Consider the following 25,948-nt stretch of genomic DNA (forward strand, 5'->3'; position numbering starts at 1 on the left):
ATAAAAGGGAATCATGACATGTCACACACGTCATGTGTCCTTAAGGGGTTAAAGGGACACCCCAGGCTCCAAAACAACTTCATCTAAAATAAGTTATTATGGTACCAGGAGGCTCCTAGAGCCACTCTTACCTCAAGGGGTCAAACCATTCTCGTATGGTTTAACCCCTAAGTTGCCTCCAGCGCCGGTCTCCACTCCCCTTCTGGAGACTTCCGGCTTCAGAATTTTCAGATTCAGGAAGAGCGGAGTGCCGCAGGGCGGTGGTGTCGCTGATTGGCTGATAGCGTCTGAACTTCATTTAGATTAAGTTGTTTTGGTGCCTGGAGTGTTCCTTTAACCCCTTAAGGACCAAATTTCTGGAATAAAAGGGAATCATGACATGTCACACATCATGTGTCCTTAAGGGGTTAAGCTTGTTAGATCCACCAATTATCATGGACACATTTGACTTCTTGCTGAGTGGCAGAAACTGAAATGTGACACACTGTGGTATGTAGCATTTATATCATGCAAGAGAGAAATTGGTTAGTTACCAAAAGAGGGTGGCCTCATAGGCGTGCGCACAGGGTGTGCCGGGTGTGCCTATGTATTGAGACCGGCAGGGGAGATCTCAGGATCTCCCCTGCCGGCTCATGCAGAGCCGGCGCTATCCGAGCGCCGGCTCTGCTCTCAGCCTCCCCTCACCGGCTCACAGGCAGTGAGGGAGGCAGGAGAGGACCGGCGGAGCTCTTGCCAGCAGCTCCGCCGGGTTCCTCTCGCGAGATCTGAGCGTTGCCGCGGCAACGCTCAGATCTCGCGTGAGTGAACTCTAGCCCTGCGGGGCTAGAGTTCACTCTCCACTGGACCACCAGGGATGGATGGCAGCCGCAGGATCCCCCCTCCCAGGCATAAGGTAAGAAGGGAGGGGGGATAACTGATCTGCCCCCACCTCCACTGGACCACCAGGGAAAGCAGCAAGGAAAGATCCCCCCTCCCTACATGAAGTAAGAAGGGAGGGGGGATATTAAGTAATGTACCTCCACCCCCCACAATCACCCACACACACATATACACAGCACCAACACACATACAGCACCCACAGACATACACAGCACCCACAGACATACACAGCACCCACAGACATACACAGCACCCACACACATACAGCACCCACACACATACACAGCACCTATACACATACAGCACCCACACACATACAGCACCTACACACATACAGCACCCACACAAATACAGCACCCACAGACATACACATCACCCACACACATACACAGCACCAACACACAGAGCACCCTCACAAACACACAGCACTCTCACACTCATTACACAAACAGCACCCTCACAAACACAAACAGGACCCTAACAAACACACACACAGCACACTACCAGTACCCTCACACACAAACAGCACCCTCACACACAGTACATTTACAGCACCCTCACAAGTGCAAACACACACAAACAGCACCCTGACACACAGTACATTCACAGCACCCTCACAAGCACGCACACACAAACACCCTCACCCACATAGTACACTACCAGCACCCTCACACACACATCACACTAACAGCACCCTCACACAGCACACACACAGCTTTGTGTGTGTGTATATATATAGCTCTCTCTCTCTCTCTATATATATATATATATATATATATATATATATATATATATATATATATATACGCCGCGTGTGCTTGTGCTTTAGGGTGCACACCCTAATGCAATGGGCTGCGCACGCCTATGGGTGGCCTTGACTCATTAACTAGTTTCCTTCTAGCAGCATCTGAGTGCTATATACTATGGGCTGTGTCCAGGTTCTAAGTTGAATCTTCAGTTTATGACATTTTCCTTAGTAGGGTTGATGCTTTGGTTACCTGATTTACCACGTTTTCTTGGACATACATAATGTAACTAATTTGATGGAAGAGTGCCACCCTGCAGTATGTAGACATTGTATGCTGCATGATTTCTTATTAACTAATGACTTGATTTCACTCTTGCAGCAATAAAGCAGGGACCCTACAGGCACCAGAGCTTCTACAGTTTAATGTAATTGTTCTAGGGCATATAGCCTGTCCCTGCAGGTTAAGCAGTGTAAATGCTGCCTTTTCTGATAAAAGACCAGGTTTACACTGCTCCATAATGTCACCTCTAGTAGATGTTCGGTGTAGCAAATATTGCAGGACTGACATTCTGTGTCCACACTCTGCATGGAAACGCTCAACGCTCCCAGGGAGATGCAATGATTCAATGCATGTCTATAAGGAGCATTGGCAGATCAAGGGCGGGGTGGGGGGGGCAACGGGGCCATTTCCCCCCCCCCCCCCCCCCAGGGCCGGATTAAGAGCCCAGTGGGCCTGGTGCTGACAATTATGATGGGGCCTAATTACAAAATCTTATGGACGAAAAACACTAAAACAGTCATACCTCCCAAGCGTCATGTATCTGAAGGTGTTGGAGGGAAACTCAAAGGATGCAGCTATAAGAAAACACATACTCTATGCTAATCTCTTCATGTTTTCATCTTTCAAGTAAATCCATACCAACAGCAGTGTCCAGTGAAGCAGGAAACCAATGGGCGGGGTAAAAGAGTAGGCCACTGATGCGAATCACATGACCAGAACTGCCAGAAGAACATGCCCAAAAAGGGGGTATGTCTGTCCAAAGAATTGGAAGGCCAGCCTGGCATCAGTGTCCCTATGAATTACAGTGTCAGTGTCCCCATGTTGCCCAGTCCCCTAGTCTCCCAGTGTCTGTGTCCCCATTTCTCCCAGTGTCCCCATGTCTCAGTGTGTCCCATGTCACTAGGATACATGGGGACACAGAGACATGGGGACACTGAGACTGGGTACCTCCATTAAAGGATGCTCCTAGCGCTTCCTGAGGACTCCAAGCACTGCACCAGACACTATAACCACCGTAGACTCCGCCAGAGAGCAAGGCAGGAACAAGCTCTTACAAGAGCTTAGTAGTGATTTAGCAAGGGAGTATGACAAGCATAGCAATCCCCTGTAGCAGATTTCCCCAATAAGAGATGGCACTCCAAATTGAGGGTGAAGTAGAACTGAAGCTTTAATCCAACACTCTGCTTGTATGCCCATTTTACAAACATAGTACTGCCCATAGGATTTTGAAGAACAACCAATCAATACATTACAACACAGCTAAACACTCCCATTCATACCAGCAGAAATCCTCCCCTCTGCCTGTGATACAATTATCTCAACACAATAGACTAACTTAATTATCACAGGCAGAAAATATACAGTTTTTACACAATATTAATAACTTTCAAAATATACATGCCATTCACATAAAACATACATTTCCAGAATCAGCATACTCCATATACAAACATACTCAAAAAACATTCAATTCCCTCCAGTGGTTTAAAAGTTAGGTGTGGTTAGGAACCCCACATTCACCTATCCCCAGATAGCTTGGATCTGAGTGCTCACTATATCCGAACAGCGCTCAGATCCCACGAACACAGTCAAATCGCCATGGGGTTAAACCATAGCAAGGGCTGATGAGAGACAGAGGAGGGGCAGAACAGCAAGTTCCAACTGGTCTGGCAGTGTCCCTGGGAAATGCCCTGCTGGAGAACAATAGACAGGAAACAGGGGAGGGGCACACCTTCCCGTGTATTCAAAGGGGTAGAAAAAGGGTTTCAAAGCCAATAAGCCCAGATAAGTTTCTTAAAGGGCAATACATCCCAGGGGCCATAGTCACATGGCAGGAGGCTGGCAATCAGTCTTCTCCAATGCCCAGTGGCGAGGCTGGTTCCGCCACATACTGCAATACCAGCACGGCCAGGGACCCTCAAATACAGGCTGTGCCTTAAAATACCAGTCAGGAGGAAAACCTAAGAGTAGTGTGTAAAAAAAAAAAGTTAACATTTTTTTTTTTTTTTTTTAAATGGGCCTATTCCATGGGTCTGGGCCTGGAGCTGCAGCTCCATTAGCCCCTATGTTAATCCGGCCCTGCCCCCCCCGAGAAAATAGTGCTGCCCGAGGCTCTCCTCTGCTGGCCCATGCAGGGCTGGTGCTATCCAAGCACCAGCCCTGCTGATTGCCATCACGGACCGGAGGGGAGATCAGTGATCTCCCTCCCCGGCCCACAGGCACATTGCTGGGCGGCCGGCAGGCTAGGGCGAGGGAGAGAGAGAACACGGGGGAACTATTACCTGCAGCTCCGCTGGGTTCCCCTCTCGCGAGCACGGAGCGTTACCATGGCAATGCTCCGTTCTCGCGAGAGTGAACTCTAGCCTGAGCTGCAGGTTAGAGTTCACTCCCCCACTAGAACCATCAGGGACTGGAAGAAAGCAATGTCTCCCCCTCCCTCAGCAAAGGTAAGAAGGGAGGGGGGACATTAGCTATATTTATTTAGTTATTTAATAATAAAAAAAGATTATCTTTAATCTGCCCCCCTATCCCCTCACACAAACCCCTACACACTGCACCACACACAAATATACAGCCCCCCCTTACACACACACAGCCCCCCTTACACACACACACAGCCCCCCTTACACACATAGCCCCAATACACTCACTGCCCCACACACACAAACACACTGCTCCCAATATACAAATTGCTACCCCATGCATACACTGCACCCCTCTCACACACGCACTAACCCTCCATACACATACTGCGACCCTCACACACACTGCACCCCTCACACACATACACACTACAACCCCTATCCCGGCAGACCTGGGTAAGTTATCAAATGTTTTTTTAAACAGTTTGACTACTTACTCTGGGAGGGCGCCACAGCAACTCCTGGCACCAAAACCACTACAGAGAGCTGTAGTGGTTATTGTGCCTGGATTGTTTCTTAAAATAATCTGCCAGTGCCCCTCCCGAGATTAGCTTCTGGATCCGCCACTGATAAGGAGATGCTGATTGGTGCCATACAGCAAGCTGCATGCATACTAGTCTCCCAATGCATAGTTCTAGTGGTCCCAATAGTGTTCAGTGAATTTTACATAGCACAGAGTATCATTTTTTGTGTGCCCCAGAAAAACCCAAATGGTGGATGGAAACCGTTCACATTTAAGTCCCAGAAGGAGTCAAGAACTCTTTTCTGTTTAGACAAAATGAGTAGGGTGGGCACATCCTGTTCTGGCAGTTTAGGGAGTGTATCTCATTTTTACTGAATGAGGATCCTGCATATCATAATGGGTATAACATTTTATTACCATACACTCTGAACTAAAATTGTCTTTTCTTTTCTATACTGCTGAGTCCTGAAAGTGGATTTGAAAGTCTACACACAGCTTGGTTCTATAAAAGGTACTTTATTAAGGATATCATGTGAGTGTACTTGCACATAATTAAAAGAACACTACAGGCACCCAGACCAAATAATGTACATGAAGTGGTTTAGGTGCTATGTCCCCCTCGTGCTGCACTGCAGGAACAGCAATGTTTAACGCGGAGGGTTTAAATTCCTCTAGTTGCCGTCACTCTGACAGCCACTAGTGGAGCTTTATCCAAAACCGTAAAACTCTACTATTTTCATCAGATAGTCTCATAGAAACGTATAGAAACCATTTGATAGGCGCAGCGCATTGTGTCGTACATGAGCATGCTCTCTCAGCGCTGCAACAGAGAAAGGGTAAGTAAACGTGCATTTAACAGGAGATTATAGTGCTAAGAATGCACATTTGTACTAATAATGCTATAGTGTTCCTTTAAGCACAATTTTTTTTTGTTTTTCTTTAAATGGTGTTATTCTGTTTGTTTGCCTCTCTCTCTCTATATATATATATATATATATATATATATATATACACATACATGCACACTCACACACAATACACAAGATCCAGCGCACTCACTTATCCACTAAACGGCAACTTTAATGTTGACAGATTTTGTTTTTTTTTAAAACACCTAATCTAGGCAAAAATAATGGGGGTTTAGTTACAGTATATGATCCTACATTGCATAAGCCTGCCACAACGTCAATGTACCCCATCTTTGGCAGGTCCTAATCTAACAGCCTAATTTCTGCTTTTATGAGATTAACCCACTTACTTGGGGAAACAATTCCATCTGGGGCTCTCTGCAGTACAAAGCTAAATAGGGTCCTGGGATGAGGCACCTGTGACAGGGAGGGGTGCAAAACCAAGGAGCTGTCTTGACTCCCAAATATGTATATGCATTATATGAAACCATGGTGCTGCACTCACCTGAACATGCATAAACGGGGGTGCTGCTGGAGGCCAATTTATACAGTGCACTCACTTATCCACTAAACAGCAACTTTAATGTTGACAGATTATATATATAGGCCATTCCAACATTCTGATTCTGTGCACTAGGTCAGTTCATATTATGACCCCTTGCAAAATGCCCACTTTGGCAACTCTCATCATGAGCAAGTGCAGGCTATGTATACAGATATGTTGGCTCATGATCTCACCTGACAAGCCCCAGCCCTACTGCTAACCATTGCATTAACCTTAAGTAATGAATGGGTTGTTACAACTCTTTATATAAATAGTTTAAAGTCTGCAAGGGAGGGGCTAATGTACCAGACAAAGAAAAAAAAAAAAAAAACACATAAAGAGGTGGGAAGGAGATTTATATTTATAGCAGCAACTTATTAACAAGTCATACAAGTTGAAAAATCTTTTTACCTAGCTCAATGAAAAACCAAGGTCTGTGAAGTCTCTGTAACTGTCTCCCACTAGTGACTGGGATATGGCTTTGGTACAGTGTGAGTCCTTGCTGCTATACTGTGCAGTAAGTGCTGTTTTTATGGGATCTGCCCTTCACAAATTAACCAAGAACAAGGTGAAGATAGAACATGCTTGTGTCTTTGGGCTGCTGTCACTGCTGATTGTGGCACTTGTCTGTTTCTACCTTCTATCTAGAAGCATTGGACTGACTATATTCATTTTATCATGCATCACTTATTATATTTCAATACCTGTCAGAGATATGCTACCCACCAAAGACAAAGCAGTACTTATTACAGGTAAGGCACCAAGAGTTCACATTTGTTTCATGCTAAATATAGTTCTAATTGTGTTCTGTTAATTGTTTTAAGTGAATTGTGGATGAGCTGTGTTTGCAATCTACCAGTTTGCTCCAATGTAACTGCTAGACAGAATGATTCTTTTAGAAATGTCATTTTTAAATCACTATCATAAAAGCAACATTAACTGGTATTTTCAAGGTATGCTAACAATGTATGCAGGGCAAATGACAAGTTAAACAAGAAAAACTATAAATGCAAACTATCTTTAACTTGGGGGGAAACAGATATAAAGTATATAACAACATGTGAAAATGGCATACCTGAACTTAAAGGGACACTGCTAGAATAAGAAAGTCAGGTTAAAGTATGTTGTACTATCTGCAATGTATCGTTTTGTTTTTGTCTGTGTACTGGGAGAATAGGTCTCGTCAGATTAATTGGGCAATATTTTAAGTTTTTTTTGTTTTTTTTTAAAGGATGCTAGTTGAACAAAATATATATATATATTGGGGTTAATTTGCTAAATTTGTAATTTAAAGCAAGATTTTAACAGACAGAATTCTAATAGATTTTGATGCAGTTACATTTTTCTCCAGTTTGAATTAAACGTATTGCATTCATTAGCTGTTGAATGAATATAAAAAAAAAAAAGACAGACATAGACAAAACCAATTATTAAATATACTCTGCGCAATTAGGGTGGAGTGTATATGTGTATGTCTCATTCGGGAGTTTTGTATAATCCAAATTAACCCCTTACATTGCCAGGCTCTTGCTAAGAGCATACTGGGATTGTGTTTTATAGGAAGAAATAGAAAAAACGGTGTAATGGGGAAAAGGTTTTGGGCAATACTTTGGCCCATTGTTAAGTGTAGGTGTAAACCATAGGGTAATAAAATCCATGGAACAGGGCCATAATGCAAGCTATGGTCTAATATGCAGCTTTGGTGATTACAGTTGAGATCACAGAGTGGAGGTAGTGACCCTGGCTCATACCATCTGCTAGAAGGTCTCAGGCCAGTTATATATGTATTTGTTTTAATTTTAATTACTTTTTACACATCAGAGTGTCTTTTTACTAAAGTTAATTTTCACAAATTAAATTGAATTTCTCATTTCAGGCAAAAAATAACTGAGTTGAAAGCATAACTGACTTGGATAACTACTCCTGATGGGAGCTGCTGCGGCTTATGATCAGTTATCAGTTCAATATTTCAGTCGGGTCTGGGCCCTTCCATATAATATCAAACTGACATTCCAAAATCTAACTTAGAATATATTTTGCCTGACATGTTTGGAGTTAATTTGTTTACATTTTACCTCTGTGGGGAAAAAAAAAATATGAATTCTTTAAGTTTACAATCATACAATACAAACATAAACTATTACAGTAATAGGGAAGAACAGTGTGTCCAACCTGTCTGTATTAGACACGATGTATCAAGATGTTCATAGCTGGGACTTTCAGAGCTAACAATCCCTAGCGGTTAAATTAAAGCTTACAGTTATTGCCTACTATAGTTAAAGGGACACTATAGTCACCTGAACAACTTTAGCTTTATGAAGCAGTTTTGGTGTATAGAACATGCCCCTGCAGCCTCACTGCTCAATCCTCTGCCATTTAGGAGTTAAATCCCTTTGTTTATGAACCCTAGTCACACCTCCCTGCATGTGACTTGCACAGCCTTCCATAAACACTTCCTGTAAAGAGAGCCCTATTTAGGCTTTCTTTATTGCAAGTTCTGTTTAATTAAGATTTTCTTATCCCCTGCTATGTTAATAGCTTGCTAGAACCTGCAAGAGCCTCCTGTAAGTGATTAAAGTTCAATTTAGAGATTGAGATACCATTATTTAAGGTCAATTACATCTGTTTGAAAGTGAAACCAGTTTTTTTTTTCATGCAGGCTCTGCCAATCATAGCCAGGGGAGGTGTGGCTAGGGCTGCATAAACAGAAACAAAGTGATTTAACTCCTAAATGACAGTGAATTGAGCAGTGAAAGTGCAGGGGAATGATCTATACACCGAAACTGCTTTATTTAGCTAAAGTCATTTAGGTGACTATAGTGTTCCTTTAAATACAGACAGAGGCAAAGGAAAGGGTAACTAACTATACTTCGAATGGAAGGGAGCCAAGTTACACGCCAGCCATCTATAGTCGCGAATGGCTCAAGGAGTAAAGGCAGAGTGTTGTGCAGTCAGGTTATAATGACTTAAAGGGACACTCCACTTCCCAAATAAATAAAATACATTGTTTAGTAGATATACCCCAAATGAAAAATTGCATGCATTTAATTAAGTATTTTTTCATTAGGGATATATAAAAAAAGCAGCTTGCAAAACCTGCAGTTCTCTTGTCTGCTACCTTTGCAAGCTCTCCCCTTTTAACCCCGCCCAGACTTTCTGTGTCTGTCCAATCACAAACTTCCCAATGCAGCTCAATGAGACGTCTTTGTAAATCAGGTGCTCTGGGCAATTGCTGCCTCTTGAGGTCAGCTGCATTGAGCTAACGAAACCAGGAAGTAACCGACCCTGTTGTCTGTTTGAAAGCCACAAGGGTGTAACCAGGTTAATTTATAAAACTGTTAATTCCTATTGCGACCTGCAATGAAGCTTTTCAATAACGATTTTCAGCAAGCTAAAGTATCCCTTTAATTATCATAAGGCCTCAATGGCCCCATAGAAAAATTTTAATTTTAACTAACATTTCAGGAATCTGTGAATATATGCACTTTTTTCTGTCCATTGTTTAGTTTTTTTTGTATGGTCTGAAATTTTGAAAATATCTTCGTATGACACTTATTTGTCTATCTTTTGGTGATAACATGGGGGTTTAGAGTATGGTGGTTTATATCCTACACTCAGAAATGTAGTGAATTGAAATTCAAATAGAACAATATGGGCCACATTAGTTCAGGAACTCTCTCGGCTACAATTTGGCTATTTTTGGCTATTTATGTTAACCTGTAATTTAAGGCTTCAATTTGCCACAATTCAGTATAAAACCCAAAATGTAGTACAATTTCCCCAATGTCATACAGCTTTTATGCAGTATATTTTATCTATCGATACAGAGTTCACTTTAAGTTCTAAACATCACACATACATCTTAAGTCATATATCTATGACTGATTAAAAATAAAGTTATGTTTAAAAATCACAGAATCTTTCATGAAGACATTGTTAAAATGTAGAAAAAAAACCTTCAGACAGAATTCTGACAATCCAAGCTGGAACTCACATGTAAGGGTTTTAATCTTTCTGTGGGAGAGTATGTAAAATGTACAAGCAATCCCATGGAATATTGCACCTTTCTATATTTGAGGAAATTAAAATCACAAAGTCATCTAAAGTGGTTTGCTTAAAACTGTTCTGTTACATGAAAGCCAACCACAAGTTCATTCAATAAACATCTCTATACAGCGTACGTGTTTCACAACCGATATATTTTTTAGAATTCAATGTGTCACTTTCCGTTTAGATTTTCTTTGTTGACACTCTACACTTAGTTCATTTCATTTTGTGAATATGTTGCAAATTGTTATATAGAGACATAAAGCATTGTATGTATATAAAAGTAGTAATTGTACCAATTAGTGCATAAATCAATGAGACCTATGTAAAAAAACAAAAAACAGTATAATGCCTTAATTGCCACTTTAGAGGGTAGGTAGAAAAGATAGATATATTGCATATTTTTCTTAAAAGGCGTTTCCATGGTGACTACAACAATGGACACAGTTCCTGATGAGTTCTCCAGTGTAGAACTTTGCTCTTTATATCATTGACAGACCTGGAGAGCTGTCAAACAATTCTCTTTCTAGAGCAACAAACCCAATTCTTATTGCACGGAACTCTACAAAACTGAGGTTCAGCCGCGATTTGCCAATCGAGTGGCCCAAACACTTAGGGCCAACCGATGAGTAGCACTGGGGCCGGTCAGGTGCCGAGGTCATGTAAGAGCACGACCAGGACCCCTGTAGTATTGGATGATGGGAGGTAGTGACAGACTGTTACTTCCTCCCAGACATCGAGAGCGCAGCGCTGGAGGGAGAGAGGCAGCAGCGGGGAGTGAGCTGCTGCCAACCTTGCACACCAGCCTCAGCCAGCAGCACTAAAAGAAGTCACCCTCCTTCCTAAAAAATTTAAGCGAACAGGAGGGTGACTGCAAATATAAACATTATGACCTGTATGCTGTATATCTGTGTGTGTGTGTGTGCCAGTGTGTATATAAATAAAGAGATTATTTAGCCAAAATTTGGTTATTACTGTATGTGACAAACATCGCTTTCCACAGACATTTGCCACGGACTCCTGGAGGAGTGTGGAAGCTGGCCTCCTGGCCACCGACTATGGGCCAGGTCAGCGACTGTAAAGACCCATATTATATTCCCCCTGGTTCCCCAGGTTCAGCACTTTCCATTCATGCGCATAGAACTGAACGCTAGCTCCCTGGTGGCCGTTCTCATGGACCAAAACTGCAAATAGACTTCAGGGGGACTTAGCCACGAATGCCCTGGAACTATTTTCGACATGAAGACTTCATGGTTCCAGGTCGGTCCCCAGCAGCACTTAGCCCTGATTCTCTGGAACTGTTTTGGGCATGGGACCATGCAGGCTGTCAAATTATGACTTCCAGGAAATTCCTGAACCCCTGAACTGATCTGGGTGATTTTTGGATATGTTGGTCATCCAGATCAGGGCTATCAGGGGATGTAACCTTTGTGGGGATTTTGTGTTTTTAAGGTATTTTTGGGGGACTCTATCTTTCAGGCACAGGGGAGGGATTTACCTATTTTGCATGGGAATGTCCTGGACCTGAGAGCCAATGTGATTGTGTATATATTTTTACTGTAGTCTACTCTCAGGTCCAGAGAGGAGTGCCCATTGCATGGGGACCTGCATATAAGGCCAGTTGTGGCTACCATTAAAGAGATTTGTTTTACCCTTCATGAAGTCTAGGCTCATGTTTGGGGGATTGGAGAGCTATATTCACTCTGGGGATTGCTATAATCACTATGCTCCCTTGGATCACAACAACTGCTCTTGTAAGAGCAGTCTGCTTTGCTTTCTGGACTAGGAGAGGTCTACCAACTAGAAGCTGGATCCTGGTCTTTGGTCCAGGGTGGTTGGAGGACAGCGAGACCCCAACCAAGCTGCGGCGGTTTGTGGGGTTTACGGTGGTTATGGTTTCTGGTGCGGTGCTTATGGTACTCGAGGATTACCAGGAAGCAGTGATTGACGGAGATACCCAGTCGGGGCACCAGGCGGTCCGTCACACTGTACTACACTATTAGAGTGTATTTTTCATTTACCTTTCAGGGATAAGCAACATGTACTATTCTCTCTAGGTGTGTGTGTGTGTGTGTGTGTATATATATATATATATATATATATATTCACTCACAAATGTATACACTTGGTAGAGTGAGTTCTGGTATCACTATTATGTTTTTGCGCTGGATACTATTTTCTTTGTTTTGCCAAGCTTCACTCGTCTTTTGTTTTATATAGTGGGAATTGACAGATATCTAACTTACATTGGCATCGCTCAGCATTCTCCCTAAAAAGGCACTGGTTATGAACACTACAATATTTAAAGCTTAACGTCTTCCCTGTGGGGATGATGGAGAGAGCAATAGTTAAAATTAAGTAAGGGAGCCTTGGCTCTTCAATGTTGGTTAAATATTCCTGAAAGGCGACCAGAGAACCCCCCCCCCCCAACCCCAAAAGCCTGCACCTCCCCCGGAGCATCATCCCTTTTCCCCCTGAATGTTCTGTCATATGCCTGTATATCAACAGTCTCTAAAAGACTGTGTGGTAAACAACCACCATCCAGTGAATCCATATGTCTACATAGGTGTGAGAACGTCCCTGAGCTGAAAATGGCAGTTCCTCCAATCTACGCAAGTCTACCATTTTGTCAAACCACACTGTTAAGGCCGGGGGTGGGTCTTATTTCTAAATAGGGGTAGAATTTGTTTGCGGTATTTAATATTCTAATGATTTCTTGTATTTAGCTGTTGGCATGGTGGTCTTGTAAGAAGCAAGGGGCAGGTTGAAAGGCAGGGGGGTTATCGGAGAACTTCATCAAAATCACACAAATTGCCAAAAAGGTATAATCTTAGGGCATTCCCACCAGAAGTGTTGAAATGTGCCTTTGCTGGCACGACAGCGCTAACACTCACCAGCTAGGACAGGGTTTATACTCAGCAAAAACTGTGGAGTTACCCATACCACTCATCCCAACAAAGAGGTCTGGGTGCAGTGGCCCTGTCCTTTGTAAAACATTGCTGTTTGTAATTTTTTTTAGAAATGTCAATGTTTACATTGCAGGGTTAGATCAACGTCCAGTGGCTGTCTTCCTGGCGCTCACTGCGCATGCACATTAGGTCCCCAATGTTCCTCTATGAGAAGTATCGAAATTGACCATTGCTGAAGGAGACCATGCCTCCTTGATGCCATTCACCTCGACAGTGGGGAAAAAAGCTTTCATTACACTCTTACTGCACACGAGGGGGACTGTATACAACTAGGGACAGGGGCACTATATTGTTTGGAATAAACGTTTGTATTCCTAACACTATATATTGTTCTTTTAAATAGAGGCATATTTTCAGGTATTCCAATAAGTGTGTTTGCATGGATGTGTAAAAAAGGACACCAACTTCTTCCATATTGCCTGGTCTCTTGCAAATAAGATACCTGCTAATAATCCACCACTAGCTTTAGGCCAGCCATAGCACAAACTCCCAGGGATCACATGCTGTTCAATCAGAGAGGACCACTAGGAAAACTAACCTAGGTGTGGCGAGATTAGTAAGGAGTGTGAAGAGTCAGGCCTGTGTCCTCAACGTGTCCTGCTGCTGTCCAATTCTCACAAATTATGTACTAGTTTCCCTTGTAGCTATATCACTCAGCATTTCCATGTGCATACTGCAGATGGTCCCCCAGCTCAGTGATGTGTGTGTGTTGTGCCCATAGAGCAGCCGTTACTACCTTGACCCGTGTCTGGCTCGGTGCTCTGACATTTGGTCTATCTATTTAGTCTACAAGTTGGGCTTTCGGTTGTTAAAGGTTTGGGCGAATTTTGTTCATGCAATTGTTTCAGTTGTGCTAAAATTGTTCAATGTATTGGAAAATATAAATAGTGTGTGTATGTATATGTGTGTGTATATAAATATTGTAGTACACTGCGCATATTCACACCATTTGGTTCACAGATCAAGTGAGAAGAAGCAACCAATAGAGTGTAAAAAGGTGCAGCAGCAAAAATAAATAGTAAAAAATAAATATATATATATTTCATTTTCTGCTCCTTCTAGTTTCCCTCTGTTGGTCTCATTTCTCCCTTTTTTTTCATTTTTTTTTTTTAGCAGACGGAACTCTGAATCATTTAACAAACTAAACAATTTCTCCCATTGCCCATTTACGTGTTTCAAGATTCGTCCATAAAGCATTAAAGAGTTTAGGATTTTGGACAAATGGCCGAGAGGCAAAAAACCCATGGACAAATCTTAAATAATTTCAAACCATATGAATTCATCCATAGGGATTATCTCCAGAGAGCTAATGAAAGCTCCCAAGAAGAAACTTCTGGCTCTCCTGGTATCTGAATTGTGGTGGGGAGCAGCAGTCAGTGTACAGTCCACAAAAGGAAATAATGGAGAACCATACATTATATTTAATTGTTAAGATATAATCATGGTTGTCACTATTTTTTATAACAAACTGTTATTTTTTTCTAATCCTTCCTTCTAGATCCACATTATATATTGTATAGGGTTTAATCACTAAAAATGCAGAAATATGATAACAAGACTAAAATAACCATGCTTGAAAAATCCAGACTATAACCCTGGATTGGAGCAGACGAATCTCCGCTAACCATTAACATAAAATGGGAAAGTCAATAAAACCCAGATATAATATTTATCTGGACTATATCCTACTGGTTGGTGATGATTTATTTAACAAAATAAATCTGTATTTAAATTTTTCATGCTATAAATTATTTCCTTTTTTCATTAAATTGTAGTTTGGTAATAATAAAGCATTTGTATCAAAGAGAACTTAATGACTTCACCTCATAAAGACTTGTTGCCTGGGATAAGCGATCGGGTTGGAAGCTATGAATTCGTTGTGTGTTTCTCCCAAGTTATTTCATTAACTGTGAAAGGGATTACAGAACTTGACTGGCAGCATTAAATTACACTGCTTTAGAGCACTTGTTTAATACAATTGGGTCCAGATGACTTCTGGTTGTACTTTTTAACTCTTCCTTTGGAATTTGTACAGTTTTATCATTATTAAAGACCTGTGGCACAGATGCCTTAGGCAGAAGTAAGACGTACAGGAACACTATAGTTATCCAGACCACCCACTTCATCTGGGTACTGAGTCCTTGTACTTTTAACTCTAATGTTAAACATTGAAGTTTTTGAGAAACGGCAATTTTAACATTGCAAGGTTAATTTCAACTCAATATGACAGCCACTGGAGGTACTGCCAGAGTAAAACTCTGTCACATGATGTGGATGCCCCCATAGAAAAGCACTTATTCAATGCTTTCCTATGGGTAAGTGTGAATGCACGCGGTACTTGCCGCACATGCACATTAGCTCCCCAATGCTCCTCTATGAGAAGCACTGGATTGGACACTGAAGAAGGAGGCGTGACACAGAGAGGTGAGCAACACCGAGGGAGCCTCGGACCTGTAAAATGCTAAGTAAATCATCATTATTTATTTCCCCCCCCCCCCCCCCCACTTAAATTAATGCACCAGAGGTCAGGACTTGAAAAAGAGTAGGGACACTATAGCGTTAATACAGATTTGTATTCCAAATGCTATAGTGTTCCTTTAATCCAGAAAACCAACTACAATTAAAAGATGAATCCAAACTTTAACAGGGAATCACTAGTGGTTTAACGCACAGCTACAGTGAAGACACCTCTAGTCTACTCTAGGCTGAAAACAGAAATGTGTAACCAATCTCACTTCGGGTGAAGGAGGACTGGAATGACGGTACAACAGGATACAAAAAGAAGATGGTGAAAGCAGTTTAAAGTAGCACTGTTACCGTCTGGGGACTTTGCATAATTTGCAAAGATTCATGAAGGTGAGGTGGGGGGCAGGAAAAGGTGAATTTAACTTAACTGATCCTGACCCTCGAGGGGGACACCTTCTTCTTCTGGCTAGGACCCAATATCATTGCATGCGCACGAGTACAGTACTGAGGTCTATGGAGGGTCCCGCCCTTTATACACAGAGCCAATTCCCTGCAGCCATCACTGGTGACAGCTGGGGGATTGACACTTCCAGACTGGAGCTCCGCCTATTATCAAGAAGTGCCAGGTGTAGGAAATTACAGCAGTATACAGAAAAATACAAAGTAGTCTCGGTACGACTGTAAGGTTCAGAAATATTGGAAGAGGCTCAATTAAGCCAGACGTAATTATGACATTTAGACTTAGACCTCAATTTAACACGCTATCTGCAAGATTCCATACTGTTCGAAAATGTTCCAAATGATTTTCCACAAAAAAAACCCTTCTAATAGTTATTTCTATAGACAAATCATTTAGTAAGCTGTTTTTGTGTGTGTATGTGTGTTGTTGTTTTTTTCTTTTGTTTTGTGCAATATTTGTTTATTCGGATAGCTTACGACATCAGGGCACTGGTTTTCTTCTCCCCACCCAATTTATATATTTTTGGGGCAAAACAAACGTGTCAAGGTAAAGTGAACATGATAACATATGATAAACAAACCAAAGTAGAAGCCCAGTTTAAACCATCTAATGACTGAATATCAATTACATAAGGGACATTTGCCTTTTGTACGTGTAGCGTTGATAGTGACCAGTGTCGCTAAGTGCGAAAGAGGAATTATGGTCTCAAAGAGGAAACACAGGAAGAACAATTAAACTAACCAGGTTTTTCATTGCTCGGATTGCAAAGTGAATTGAAAATTTAAATCTAAGATAGCCATACTGAAAACAGAAGTGAATGTTTCTAATTTGGCTATATTGTGCTAATTTCTGAAATTCACTTTGAGTTTCTGGCAGTTCTCCATGTCATTGGTCTGTAAAGAGGTTGCTGTGTCACAAACACTGTACAGACTTTTAAAGTGCTCCTAATCTAGATACGATAATAATAAAAATAAATAAAACAGCTGGTTTTCACTGTGAGTTTCTTACTGGCTATCATCACTTTTTAACATTCGAGCTGTAGGTTCCATGATTCAAGCAAATGACCTTGAAAGACTTGTTACGGTGTTTGAGTGTCATGTCGTCCATCTCCAGACATGGGTGTTGCTGATTTTTACACCATGCACCTGAAATGGTTATTGGCAATGGCAAGCAAAACTCCATGAAATATAATTACACCTGCAAAATGACCCTCTTCATAGTTCAGTTTTAAGGTGGGATTAAAGAGAGTTGAATATGATAGGAGTAATGGAGGTTGCCGGCAGGTTGAGCAGAATGTTGTTGTAAGCGTAGAAAAAATATTCCTTTTTATGGAGTGTATTTACATTCAGCAGTAGTTCTGCAGTTACTTATCCTCTGTGCCATAGGCTGTGTCACTGCACTCTAATATGGGATATGCCCATAAATCCCAAGCAAAGCCTATAAAACCCAATGTTCCTATGCACCATAACTAAAGGAAATTGTATTTCTCTTTAATGCACTTTCTAACTTTCACCTGCTAAGCCATTAGATTAAATTGTCCTTTGCAATTTGAATATTTATTCTTTTACTATAACGCTTTCTGTGCCGTTTATGCCTCCTCATTTATTGACCTATTATTTATAAAGGACAGCTAAACCTCACAGTTTACAAAAAAAGTTAAGGAAAAGAAAAAGTTTTTGAGGTCAAGTTCACATAGAAGCATAGTGATAACAAACTGACAAATGAATACAGACAAAGGTATTGCTAATGGTTAAGGGTTCCAGTTCAAACCCACATTTTTGAGTTTCTACTTACTAAACTGTAGGTTGTTAAGTAATACATTTCTTGTGTTCATTAGGCCTGTGTGACCAAGGTGGATACAAGCTGTATGTGTGTGCACAGTATTCACCTCTTAGCACTGGCAACATAGAAAATTCTTCCTTACTAAATGTAGGTTACACTATGTTACATTGCATGCATCCAAAGGGAGGCAGGATACGTGCATACAGCACCTCCACAGACAGTCACAAACACAGGCAGACAGTCAAACACACAGACACACACAGGCAGACAGCCACACACAGGCAGACAGCCACACACACAGACAGACACACACACACACACACACACACACACAGGCAGTCACAAACACAGGCAGACAGTCACACACAGGCAGACAGTCACACACACAGACACACAAGCAGACAATCACATAGTTACCTCTGTTCCTTGTGGAGGCAGACAGGCAGTGCAGCTCCTGGATTCTGGTTGTTGGGGGAAGCAGGGACTCCTGCCTGCTTCCCCTGCAGTAATTAGACGGCATTTTAGCTCCACCCTGTGTGGCCGCACAGCTCGCACACCTCTAAGGCCGGCCCTGCCTGCACTGCCCTCTGAGTCATTTTCTACTATCAGAAACTTTGTGGGCCTGACTTTACTTCACCTGGGCCACTGTGTTGTCTCAGGGCCAGGTGAATGACCTGCAAATTCTATTACCACAAGTAAGCAGTTCATCTTTTTTAGATTGTAAACTCAAAGTATTTACACTGCCCCATAAGGCCACTTCTCGTTGCTGTCATTAGGACAGCCACTAGAGGGACTTCTGTGGCCCAGAACAAAGAACATCAGAGACCTACACAGTTGAGCTATATTTCATTCTCTAGCAGACTTCCCAAAGCACCGACCGATACCTTTTTACTTAACATACCTGGCTTATCCGACTTGGCTTCCGCTCCACTGCTCGACGCAATTCTCAATGAGTCATTCCTCAGAACAAAGCAAAACCTCACTCTTGGCACTGAAGAGAGGCTGGCTAAATGGCGGACTGGCTGCCTAAATCTGCGAATGGGGACTGTGTCCTACCGCTAGTTGGTCCCTCCGTGGGTATTGGGAGCCTCACTGAGTTAACGTACAGCTGATGCAGTAGTTAATTTTCCTCCTCTGACTGGTGTGTGTGTTTCTAAGGTCCTAGGGTGTCACGGGAGTCGTACCTCAACACGCAGAAAATAGGAAACCCAGAAAAGGTGGATTCGAAAGATGTAATACTGAGCCTTAGAATGGCAGCCTTCACATATTAAATTAGCAAGAATCCAGGTCAGGGATACAGAAATATACTAAGTCAAGTCAAAGCTGGGTCAGGATACCAGAAATCACGAGTCCAATACAAAACTGAGGTCAAACACAGGGAATCACAAGGGAATCTCTAGGAGCACTAAACGAGGATCTAACAGAAACCATGATAGGGCAAAGAATAGGGGCCAAAGCCTGATTGGTCCACGTCATCATTGCAACTCAAAATAGATTAGGATCGCAATGATGACGTGGTCACTTTAAGAACAAGTGTGAAGTCACGCCTACACTCTATGGCTGTCATGCAGCGTGGCCGCGTGGATTGGCTGGACCGTGCGTCAGGATATTGTGAGTGCACTAGAGTATGCCGCGCAAACGGACTGTGCGGCTCGAGGGAGGTAAATTCCCTTCACTTTGCTGCGCGGTCGTGTGGTGCGGTCGGACTGCACAGCATGAGGAGGGCTGCGCGGCTTGTGGGAGGTAAGTACATGCCACACAGGGGTCTTTCTTTGTTATCTAGTATTACCTTATTCCTAATGTTTTCTTTTTCATGCTATCTTGATTTACTTGCTTACATCTGCTTTCTTTAATTTTAAAAAAGTGCAGCATTTCTTACGTCTTACTGATTTCTCTTGTCAACCATGCTTAAAGGGACACTCCAGGCACCCAGACTACTTCTGCCCATTGGAGTGGTGTGGGTGAGAACTCCCACTGCTCCTAACCCTGCAAGTGTCATTATTGCAGTTTTTTTATAAACTGCAATAATTACCTTGCCGGGTTAACTCCACCTCTAGTGGCTGTCTATTAGACAGCCACTAGAGGGAACTTCCTGACTCATAGCAAAGATTTTCTTTGCTAGAGCGTCGCCGGACGTCCTCACGCTGTGTGAGGACCTCCAGCGTTGCTCAATTCCCTATAGGAAAGCATTGAAAATCTTTTTCAATGCTTTCCTATGGGGAGCGCTAATGCGCATGCGTGGCATTGCCACGCATGCGCATTAGGTCTCCCCGGCCGGTGGGCGGGATCAGTCTCGCCCACCGGCCGACTGAGTCAGAAGGAGGAGCGACGAGGGACTTCGTCGCTGCCTCAGGTAAGTGACTGAAGGGGTTTCCCCCCCTTCAGCAACTGGGGATTGGGGGGTGGGAGGGAGAGGGAACCTGCAGTGCCAGGAAAACTGATTGTTTTCCTGGCACTGAAGTTTTCCTTTAAGCTAATTTGTTTCAAGCATCCTGTATTTTTATCTCTGCACTGCAAAAATAAAGAATTGAAAAAAAAATTGGAAATAAATTATCTGGATTTAAAAAAAGTACTCTTGTCTTAAATGTACCAGACCCTCTTTAATTCTGAAGTTCTTGGACAGTTTGAAATGCTTGACAGGGAACTTATCAACCTCACAACTGCCTCCTTTTCTCCTAAGATAATTGATCGATATTACAAACGTAAACATGTGGTTAAGAACCTCATATTTAGGTGTGAAATGGACAGGTAAATGAGAAGATTATAAATGAACTGAATGCAATCTATAAGTCCCCAGGCGATGAGGTTACATCTGTTTATGTTCTCTTTGTCTGCTTTCAAATACGCGTACGTATTATCAGTGTAAAATGCTTCTGTAGACATTTAAAGTATTGTTTACTTGCGGATTCTTTGAGAGATATTTACTTTGGCAGAATCATTCACATTTTGTCATTTTTCCCATCATGTAGGGTGTGATTCTGGGCTTGGACATGCACTAGCTAAACACTTGGATGAACTAGGTGTTCTTGTATTTGCTAGTGTTTTGGATAAGAAAGGGCAAGGCGCTGAAGAACTAAGAAGGATTTGTTCATCACGGCTTTCCATCATCCAACTCGATGTCACCGATTCGGAGCAGATAAAGGCTGCCTGCAGTGAGATCAAGGGTCGATTGCAAGGTGAAGGTACTGCCTTGTTTAGATGTTAAGATCCACGAATAAGGTTAAACTTTGTCTGTTAGTATAGAGGTGTTTATTATTATTAATACTTGACTTTTACAACAATGACATTCTTTTATTATTTTCGCTGCACATTTACCTTTTTTAGAATGTGTGTTGTATAAACTAACATTCACACACTACGTTTTGGCTGCTACACAAATGGGGAACCAACATATGTCTTCTTTTAAAGGACCACTCTAGTGCCAGGAAAGCATACTCGTTTTCCTGGCACTAGAGTGCCCTGAGGGTGCCCCCACCCTCAGGGACCCCCTCCCGCCCGGCTCTGGAAAGGAGAAAGGGGTTAAATCTTACCTTTTTCCATCGCTGGGCGGAGAGATCTCCTCCTCCGATCCTCCTCTTCTCCTCCCCGTCGGCTGAATGCGCACGCGCGGCAAGAGCTGCGCGCGCATTCAGCCGGTCACATAGGAAAGCATTCATAATGCTTTCCTATGGACGCTGGCGTGCTCTCACTGTGAAAATCACAGTGAGAAGCACGCAAGCGCCTCTAGCGGCTGTCAATGAGACAGCCACTAGAGGACATAGGGGGAAGGCTTAACCCATTCATAAACCCATTCATTTCTCTGAAACTGCTATGTTTATGAAAAAATGGGTTAACCCTAGAAGGACCTGACACCCAGACCACCTCATTAAGCTGAAGTGGTCTGGGTGCCTAGAGTGGTCCTTTAACCCCTTAAGGACACATGACGTGTGTGACACGTCATGATTCCCTTTTATTCCAGAAGTTTGGTCCTTAAGGGGTTAAGAGAACATTTATTTTTAAATCAAGGGACACAAATTGTTGTCAGTAGTTTTTACACATAGCGCCATATTTTTGTGATTAACGTTTTTTTTTTTTACAAAATGTTTTTCAATGTTGGTGAACAGGAGGAGAGAAAAAACATGAATGCAAGAGTTCTGGAAGCATATATGCCAAAAAAGCAACCACTAGAAACACTGTGTTTCATCCCAATTATGCTAGCGCAAGAGAGATTAGACAGGAGACCCACAGCTCTTATTACTCCACCTCTCTTACCACTCACTGGTAAGTCCGTACTTGGAGTACAGGAGGGGCACTGGATCACTGAGGGTGGCTTGTACATTCATAGCAAATGCTTGCTATCTCCTAGAAGCCTCTTTGTTGATATGTCAGGTCATAGAGCCCTGTGAGAAATTGCCCTGAAGGAGTTATTAAACCAACCTGTATTGGTTGGCATAACCACCATCTTTAAAACAGATGCAATCTTAGACGTAGCTATGGAGAATAAATGGCAGCTGTGCTGTGAATCGTAGGTCTCTAAGACTGCACCAGTTTAATCAGCTAATCGACTTCTCTTGCATAGTTATTACCTGTGGCCCTCGGTTTGACCGGATTGCAGGGAAAATATTAAAATGTAGATTTGTCAGGCAAAAATAAAGAGAATAAAAAATAAAAATGAAAGCCAATCCACTGGTGAAAATGGTGACTTTTTGTTTTGCCACAAGTACCATATAAATAACCCATTGCACTGCAGAGCTCATGCAACGTATAACTTTTCCACATTAACAGCCAAACTCCACCTGCCATTACACATTTTAATTTAACTGCACTCACTTACATCAATTATTTTTTTTAATTAACAAATGTCTCAACAATCTACTATTACTAATTCCTAAAAATGGAATATAGATGTTTTACACCCTCTGCTTGATCACTGAACAAGACAACTTAACTGGCTGGACTATGCCAGCCAATCCTAATACTGACTGCAATCAAATACATGACAATGGTTAATCTTGCCTACGTGTTGGTAAAGAGGTCACCTGTGAAATATCGAATTAGATTTATTTTAAAGAGTATCGGCACCTGTACTGTGGTGTTTTGCAGAGGTAAAATAACCCTTACCTGTTCTGTTTTTGATCCTTTGATCGTGTTTTTTTTTTTTTCTTTAGGGCTTTGGGGTATTGTTCACAATGCTGGAGTTATTGGCTACATCGCAGATGGAGAGTTACTCCCTATAAGTTTGTATAAGCAATGCATGGATGTGAACTTTTTTGGTGCTGCACACGTTACTAAAACGTTTCTGCCATTATTACGGAAAGCCAAAGGCAGATTGATTTGCATCTCCAGCATGGCAGGTAAGGCTCCCAGAACGGAAAATGCAAACAGTTTACTCACATACGAATGAGGAGAGAATGAGACTTGCATGACTATGGTTCTCAATAGAACAAACTGAATCCTCTAACATACAAAGACTTAGACAAACTTTCATGTATTTGTCTTAAATACGTGCAGTCATACGTTTTTGGTTTTCATTCAGTGTATAATGTTTTAGTACCTATACGTGGTTTAAGCAAATAGGCCGATTTCTGCGCTGCTATTTTACTTATTATTTGGAAACCTATATTTGAGGTTTATTTTTGTTTTTTTTGGTGTGAGAATGTATAAGTTATAATATTGTTATTTAAGGTTTGGATTCACAGTTGTGGTTTGTAGTGTATGTGAGGATTCACATTTTTTTTTTTATAGCTATATAATTGATCATTTTTGTGTTATTTATTGAGTGTGATGTAGTACTTGTATTGAATATTTAGGAGCAAAACCGCTCACTACTTAATATTATTTCAATAAACTGGCTATATCTTTTAATGATTATCCGTTCAACCTTTTTTTACTTTTATAAAGGATTTATCACTAACCTGTGACGCCAATGGCACTCACATTATCCGAGCGATCAGACCATCATTTCTTCGTCCTTGCCAAGTGATGTGCCGGGAGTTAAACTGTCAATCTGTTTAAATCCCAGGTCCTGATTGGCTGCTGGCAGCAACTGTTACAATGAGGGAGCTTTATCAAAGCGTCCGACAGTTTTCTCCATTTTTTGAAGCAAAACTTACAATTTATTAAAAAAAAAATCATTTTTTTTTTTAATATGCACCATTTTTGGGATATGCAAAGGATTCAGTAAACTTCCTTCAGAAAAGTGTTCTGCTTCATTGTTCTCTTTTTTTTTTTACCACTCTGAATTTGACAGTCCATTCTGCAAAAAATAAAAAATAATAATAATATTAATAAAGCTCATACATTTCCCCCGGTAGTGTGTCTGAAATATTGTGATGAGTTTTCCTAATCCATCACTTTCATATATAAAAAACGGCCATTTCTACAAGGGGTGATTACTTCTAACCGTACTGCAGCATGGTTCAGTTGAAAATATCTATTTGTCAGTAGTATTCTGGAAATCTATTCATAAACAGGGCTATACATAGGACACGAGGTCACACATTTAGGCTGGAAGAAAGGAGATTTCATCTAAGGCAAAGAAAAGGTTTTTTTACAGTAAGAGCAATAAGGATATGGAATTCATTGCCGGTAGAGGTGGTTTTGTCAGAGTCTATACAGATGTTTAAACTGCAATTGGATAAATACGTGCAAAAACATAACATACAGGGATATAATTTCTAATTAGTGGGGTAATAGCGGATTGATCCAAGGAGACATCTGACTGCTATTTTGGTGTCAAGAAGGAATTTTTTCCTAGTTTGTTGCAAAATTGGAAGCGCTTCAGACTGGGTTTTTTGCCTTCTTTTGGATCAACAGCAAAAGCATATGTGAGGAAGGCTGAACTTGATGGACACAAGTCTCCTTTCAGCTATGTAACTATGTAACTATTGTTTTAAAGGGACACTGCCCAATTACAAAATATATAAATCACTATTTTGTAAATATACCCCAAATAAAAACGTGTGCATTTAATGATGCATTTTTTTCATCTGGATATATCTTGCAAAAGAAGCAGGTCTCATCTGCAGCCTTTGCATGCCTCCCCCTTCTTATCCTCTTTCGCCCCCCCCCACCCCCCCAACCCATAGTTTCTGTGTCTGTCCAACCACAGCCTTCCCGATGCAGCTCAATGAGAAGTCTTTACAAGGCAGGTGCTCTGGGCAATTGCTGCCTCTTGAGTTTAGCTTCACTGAGCCAAACAAACCAGGAAGTAACAGGACCTGTTGTCTGATAGACATCCACAGGGATGTAACAAGGTTAATTGACAAAAAAAAAAAATCAAATTTCTATTGAAATCTGGAATTTCTTTAAAATGAAACAATTAGGACATGCTCCTAACAAATAAAGCTTTTCAGCAAGTTTGGAGTGTTAAATTAGTCTTAGGCAAGAAGAATCAGTTAACAGGTCCCCTGTGCTTTGTTTTTTTTTTTTTTTTTTTTGTTGAAAACCAGGAAAGAGAGTAAGAGATACAAATTAGTAACTTTTTTTTTCTTTTCCATGAACAATCTTCATGGATGTTTCATCATGTGGTACAACATAAATCTCAGTTTCATTCCTAAATTTGTAATTATCCTATTACCTCCATCGAACAAACCAGGCCTAAAACACAGAGCAAAACAGCAAAGACTGTCATGTGATGTGATCTCGCAGGACCTACAAAACCAAAAGTAATCTTTCATTTCCCTAATTATTGTAAGCTTCATCTTTAATTGTTTTAAGACCTTATGTGGTTTGGTCTGTCGGTAGCCCTTATTGAAGGAAAAAAAAAAAAAAACACAAAAAAACTAAGTTTACTAATTATTCAGGAGCCAAGTTAATACCCTGCAGCTAAAAAAGTTAGAGACTTCAGCTTTTTATAAACTGAGTGGGCATTCTGTAGATTAAATTAGCAGGATTCCTGCCACACAGAGCTCTGAGCAGAGAAGGTAGATTTAATACCCACATCTGCATCTTGTAACCTTAGAGGGGTAATTGTATTTCTTTGTGCTTCAAACACCAAT

At 41.5% G+C, this 25,948-nt stretch overlaps 1 protein-coding gene across 2 annotated transcripts in view; it reads left to right on the forward strand.

The window, feature by feature from the left end:
* The first annotated feature begins 6,594 nt into the window (after window positions 1-6,594).
* LOC134579496 (estradiol 17-beta-dehydrogenase 2-like) overlaps window positions 6,595-25,948 on the forward strand; it is a 35,332-nt gene continuing 15,978 nt past the window's right edge. Inside the window, exons 1-3 of one of the 2 annotated variants that reach the window (XM_063438801.1) lie at window positions 6,595-6,997; window positions 20,939-21,151; window positions 23,117-23,302. In XM_063438801.1, the coding sequence (XP_063294871.1) occupies window positions 6,721-6,997; window positions 20,939-21,151; window positions 23,117-23,302 (676 nt within the window). In that variant the 5' untranslated portion in view covers window positions 6,595-6,720. The remainder of the gene's footprint in view (window positions 6,998-20,938; window positions 21,152-23,116; window positions 23,303-25,948) is intronic. The other variant, XM_063438802.1, reaches the window with a different exon arrangement.

The sequence above is a fragment of the Pelobates fuscus genome, chromosome 12 (genome assembly GCF_036172605.1).
Source record: "Pelobates fuscus isolate aPelFus1 chromosome 12, aPelFus1.pri, whole genome shotgun sequence".
NCBI classification, from domain to species: domain Eukaryota; kingdom Metazoa; phylum Chordata; class Amphibia; order Anura; family Pelobatidae; genus Pelobates; species Pelobates fuscus.